At 50.5% G+C, this 6,000-nt stretch overlaps 1 protein-coding gene across 4 annotated transcripts in view; it reads left to right on the top strand.

Moving 5' to 3' along the window:
- NFASC (neurofascin) overlaps positions 1 to 6,000 on the top strand; it is a 163,700-nt gene that overhangs the window by 89,588 nt on the left and 68,112 nt on the right. For 3 of the 4 annotated variants that reach the window (XM_012657834.1, XM_012657836.1, XM_012657835.1), the window contains one exon: positions 4,924 to 5,107. In XM_012657834.1, coding sequence (XP_012513288.1) covers positions 5,014 to 5,107 — 94 coding nt within the window. In that variant the 5' untranslated portion in view covers positions 4,924 to 5,013. Of the gene's footprint in view, positions 1 to 4,923; positions 5,108 to 6,000 lie in introns of those variants that run through there. The other variant, XM_012657832.1, reaches the window with a different exon arrangement.

The raw sequence follows: 6,000 nt of genomic DNA, 5'->3' as shown, positions 1-6,000 counted from the left end.
GCCCCTGTGGAGTTGCACAGAACGATTCTACGCTCTCTGGCGGCTTGTGAAGACAGGCATGGTGGCCCTTCTTCGGCCCTGCCTCCCCTCCACGCTCCCTCGTAGGACGTGGCAGTTCCTCACCCTCTCCAGGGTGGTCTCACCAGAGCCCACCACACCCCTGCCTGCGTGTCGTATTAACACGTCTCTCTGCCTCCGCCATCACCTCCGCTGTCACCTCTCGTGTCGTTGGGAGGGCTGGCCGGGGACCCTGAGCGACGACGTGGCTGGGCTGCAGAGCAGGACTGCGCAGTCGCTAAGGTTGCGCTGGCAATGAACTTGACCGCTGTGGGCGAGCGACCCCTGCCCCCGCCCCTTCTCCCTGGCTGTCAGGAAGGGGGACTGCAGGCCTTGCCGACGCGGGGCACCCGCACTCTGCCCTCACCCCACACTGGGTTCTTTCAGCTCAGCACTAGAACCCCTTGCCCGGTTGGATGGTGGAGTCTCTCCCTTTCCTTTCACTTGGATGGAAACTTCCTCAGGATGTGCGGGAACGGTCGCAAACTGCGTTCCCGTCTTCCAAGCTGAGCGAGCCCGGCCTGGGGAGCCAAGGCCCCTGTTTGCTCGTATCAGATACCCTGCCCCCCTCATCTCTGCTCTTTTCTCTTTATGAGCACATTACAGAGACCTACATTACACCTTTTTTATCGAGGTGAAACTCACATAGCATAAACTAGAGCATTTTGAAGTGCACTGTTCAGTAGCATTTAGGACATTCACAGTGTGTGCAACCGCCGCCTCTGTCTCACTCCAAAACATTTCGTCATCCCCAAAGGACACCCTGCACCCATCACGCAGTTACTCCCCTTTCCCCCTTCCCTCTGCCTCTCGTCACCACCGATCTGTGTTGTCTATACATATCTACTGATTCCAGGCATTTCTTTCTTTTTTTTTTTTGAGACAGACCCTCACTCTGTCACATGGGCTAGAGCGCAGTGGCATCATCATTGCTCACAGCAACCTCAGACTCCTGGGCTCAAGTGATCCTCCTGCCTCAGCCTCCTGAGTAGCTGGAACTACCAGCGCTCACCACCGCACCTGGCTAATTTTTCTTTTTCTTTTTTTTTTTTTTATTGAGACAGAGTCTCACTCTGTTGCCCAGGCTAGAGTGCCATGGCGTCAGCCTAGCTCACAGCAACCTCAAACTCCTGGGCTCAAGCAATCCTTCTGCCTCAGCTTCCCGAGTAGCTGGGACTACAGGCATGCGCCACCATGCCCAGCTAATTTTTTCTATGTATTTTTAGTTGTCCGATTAATTTCTTTCTATTTTTAGTAGAGACGGGATCTCACTCTTGCTAAGGCTAGTCTCAAACTCCTGGCCTCAAGTAATCCTCCCATCTCGGCCTCCCAGAGTGCTAGGATTACAGGCGTGAGCCACCTCTCCTGGCCTTGGACATTTCTTACATGAAATTTATATATGGGATCATTCAACATGTGACCTTTTGTGTATGGGTTCTTTCACTGAGCACATTTTGGGGCTTCATCCACATGGTAGCGTGTATCAGTATTTCATTCCTTTTTATGACTGAATAACATTTCATGGTATGTAGATACTGAAATTTGTTTATCTATTCATCCGTTGATGGACATTTGGGCTGTTACCACCTTTTGGCTACTGCGAATGATGCTGCTATCAACACGTGTGTACGTGTACTTGTTGGAGTACCTGTTTTTAATTCTTTTGGGCATATACCTAGGAATAGAATTGCAGAGTAATATGGCAATTTTATGTTTAACTTTTTTGAGGAACTGCCAAATTATACATTTCTTTTAAAAATAGCAACCTCACTCTGGTACTTTCCTGTATATAAAAAGGCAAGGAAAGTGGGTGGAGAAGCCCTGGGCTAGGAGTCAAGAGACCTGGGTTTGTTTTCTAGCTTTGCCACCAACCAGCCGGGTAACCTTGAGCAAGTCACTTCTCCTCTCTGGGCTCTTGTTTCCTCATCTGAAATGACAGGAGATTGTATAAAGCTAAATGATGTTTAAATTCTTTTCTTCTTTTAAGATTTTGTTGGAAAATATTGGGTTCCAGAGAGTAACGGGGGGAGACAATTGTTAGACAGCTAAATGTGATTATCTCAATATTCTTTTTCTACTGCGTTATTAAATTGTGAGTTTAGAATGTCCCAAACAATCGGGCTTTTTTCTTGCCAATGTGTTTCTGGTTTAACGAATCACTTCTGGCTTCCTAGTTCCATCAAGATTCCGCAAATTCAATACCCTTTCCTCTCTCATTACTTCCTACGGCTTGGCAGCTCCTAAACCAGGCGTGGTGGTCACAGAGCCAAGACAGAGCCATCACCGTGGTCCCCGCTGAAGGGACACTGAGCCTTCCCCTAGTGCGATTCCCTCCACACCGAGTTCCGGCTGGATGGTCAGAGTCTGGTCTCTGGAGGTGTATGAGCCAAGGAGGGGGCATTGCCAGGCTCTGTTTGGAACAGTGTGAGGACCGTCTTAGAGAGTCAGGAAGAAGAACCAAAGACCTCCTGCGATGCCTTCTAGCCAAAGGGTCCCTGCTTGGGAGATTTTCTACTCTCTTAACCCTCTTCCAACTGGGTAATTCCCTAGCCAGAATGCAGCATCTGTGTAGGACGGGCGTTTTTTCCTTCTACTAATTAGTAGCCTTCGCGGTATGCAGCCCAGGTCCACAGCAAGTGCTCTCCTGCGCCTCCTGGTGGTTTTCTGGGGAAACGTGAGGTTTTAAAAACACATCCAAGCGTCTTCTTCAGTCATTAATTCATTAATTTGTTCATTTTTTCATACATTCGTACATCCATCCATTACATATTTTTGAGGGCCACTATGTTTTAGGTACTATGATAGATTCTAGGAGTAGAATAATAGGACAGGGCACTTCCCCTTATGGGGGAAGGCTTCGTTTTTATAGGGGAGACAGACAAGTGGCTTTTGGAATAAATACAAAGTGAAAAGCGTCGTGATGGGGAGAGTAAAGGGTGCGCAGGAGCACAGGCGAGGGACACATGAGTCAGGTCCCAACAAGAGAGGGCAGACTCAGCGTTCTCGACAGAGATTAATCTGTGCAAGAGTCAGAGCGCGATGCGTGGAAGGACCTGGTAGAAGAGCAGTATCGGCTGGAACACAGGACACGAGGGGTGGCGAGAGCTGAGAAGGCGGGGGGCACACTCTGCAGGGCCTCTGAGCCACGTCAAGGATGCTGCCTTTAGCTCCTAAGCAGCAGGGAGCTATCGAGACTTGGAATAGGGGAGTGACATGTTTACATTTTCCCCTTAGAAATGATAGCTCTGGTCGTGGGCAAGAGTGAGTCAGAGGGGCAAGAGTGGATGCAGAAAATATCACACAGTACCCCATTAATATGCATGATTATTATGTATCAATTAAAAATAATAAAAGCAAAAAAGAATACTGCAGGGGGGAAAAAAGAATGGAAGCAGAGAGTCCACTTAGGAAGCTGTTGCAATAACTCTGGCATGAAATCATGGCGACCAAAACCAGAGTGGTAGCAGTGGGAGGGGAGGCAAGTGGATGGAGCCCAGAAATATATACGAGGTTGGGGGCACATCCAGGAAAAAAACTGCTAAAATGTGAATTGGAATCCTTCAGCTTGCCCCATACCCTGGCACAGAGGAGGTTCCTCGTCCTTTACAATGATCGGTGGGTGACCTGTATTCCGCTCCAGGTCTCCAGATGGGTGGCTTTGGATCTGTTGCCCTCCCATACTGCAAGCCCTGGGGCCCTGTCCCTGTCCTCTGCACCCTCAGCCAGGATGGATGGGAGGTGGCTTCAAGTTGCTGCCAAATACAACTGCAGGAGGATGGTGTGTCCATTTGATAGGTAGCTATTTAGTCCAGGGAAGCTGGAGGAGTTCAAGAGCAGCTCCTCCTCCTTCCTCTTTGACTTGGCACCAAGGTAGAACAGCAAACTGGACCAATTTTTAAGAGTCCATGTTTCAGAGCCTCGAGTAACCTTAAAGCTCTGTATCTGAGTCTCAGCTGCAGGCCCTTCTTGCTCTTCTCTCTCAGGAGAAGGGGAAGAAGAAGGATTTGTCTCTTAAGGATCCATTCCAGGATTCCTGCACAGCCGTTTTTAACCCCATCCCTGTAAGCCCTGGGATGACTTCTTGTGCTTGAGAATGTGAGCTTTGGGCTGTCATAAATGCTGCTCATTCTGCCGACCACCTGAGGCCCATTTCTTCTGGGTCTTTGTCTCACCACTGCTATTATCTGTAAAGGACAACATCAGAGACTACTGCAACTTAGCTGCACAAAATATTTGCAGAAATCGTTAATAAAAAACAAAGTCCTTTGGGCAACCAAGTTTTTACCTATCTAACCCATGATCCCCAGGGCTGCCAACATCACCCTGACCCCCTCACCCTGGGACCCAAGGACATGGGTGTGATCTCCTCTCTGTGCCTCCGTTCCAAACACACTCAGCCCCAGGCACGCTCAACACCCGTGTTTCAGAGAGGCTGTGAGATTGGCGATTGGCGCCTTTCTTACCAGCTCAGCTCATGTCTTCCGGATGCTGGCCCTGCAGGCCAGTGGGCCAGTGTTTGTTTTCATGACTGTTCTGTGCAGAGCTGCCCTTTCTGCTGTAACAGAGGCTCTCAACTGGGGGTGGTTTGCCCTTCAGGGGACAGTTGGCAATGTCTAGAGACATTTTTGATTGGCGGTGGCAGAGGGAGAGCTCTACTGGCGTCTAGCGGGTAGAGGCTAGGGATGCTGCTAAACATGCTACCATGCATAAGACAGTTCCCCACGCCAAGAATCGTTCGGTCCCAAATGTCAATAGTGTTGAGGGTAAGAAACCCTGTTCCAGAATGTTATCCTGTGACTGAGGGGGTTACTAGAGCAAATCGCAAGTTCAAGCTAAACTCACTTGCTGTTGTGTTTCTTTCCCCAGCTGAGCTCTGTCTGGGAGGCCCCGTTACAGCGGCTGGAGGCAGCAAGACCCCGAGGGCTGGGGAGCCGGGAGCGGGGCCTGGCGCTGAGGATGGCCAGGCAGCAGCAGCCGCCGCCCTGGGTGCACGCAGCCTTCCTCCTCTGCCTCCTCGGTCTTGGCGGAGCCATCGAGATCCCTATGGATCGTGAGTCCTGCTCCATCCTCTTCTCTTTCACTCCTGATTTTGGGCAGAGGAGGGGAGGGGGGTTTGGGGGGGTTTAGGTTCTTTCGGGGAGGTTTGGGGGGGGGCGGCAGTGGATTCTGAGATTCAGAGCAGGATTACTCTCCAGAGAACTGGCACAGGCTCGTGTTTGGCAAGCTGAGCCTATGCGCCACAGGGCTGGTCCTCGGCTGTGGCTGAGCCGGTGCTGAGGGGGACCAGAGGTGGCAGGGCTTGGAATTCTGAGTGCCACTTGGACTTTGTCCCTCTGCCCCCAGAGTCCACAGAAGCAGGTTCCAGGGTCAGGTGTGGTGGACTGTTCTTACTTGCCTTTCTAAGGTCCGATCTATCTAAAACTGGACCCTCAGGCCCTCCTAGCTGGATTAATCAGGAGGACGGAAGGCCTGGGAAGGGCTGGGAGGGGAATTATCCTTGCAAAAGACATGGCTGAATGAGACATTGAAGTAGTGCCCCGTTATAATGCCTCCATGGGAGAACCAGGCACGGATTCTTTCTGCTCATTTTCAACTTTCCTGTAATAAAGATGAAAAGTAAAAGCCCTGTCATTCTGTTTCTCATGGCTGTGCATTATTTGGCCATCAGAATCATGAAGTAAGGGGCTTAAAATGCTGACCTGTCAGCTGTGTCTCCACCAGCCATCTCTATTGCTGGGTTCATAAACGGGCCATTGATTGCCACCCATGCTGCTTGGTCACCTTCGCCACAATTTTGACACTGCTGCTGGGCAGTCTTAGCATCCTGGTGCTAAGATGTGGTCACACCACCTCTGACCTCTGTTTGCTGCATCAAGGAATAGATGGAGCCATGTGATGCCAACATTGGCTTGGGCCCTCTCCAATTGACAGATGTCTGGGGAG

The sequence above is a fragment of the Propithecus coquereli genome, unplaced genomic scaffold (assembly GCF_000956105.1).
Source record: "Propithecus coquereli isolate 6110/MARCELLA unplaced genomic scaffold, Pcoq_1.0 Scaffold563, whole genome shotgun sequence".
NCBI classification, from domain to species: domain Eukaryota; kingdom Metazoa; phylum Chordata; class Mammalia; order Primates; family Indriidae; genus Propithecus; species Propithecus coquereli.
This window is presented reverse-complemented; position numbering and strand designations above follow the sequence as displayed.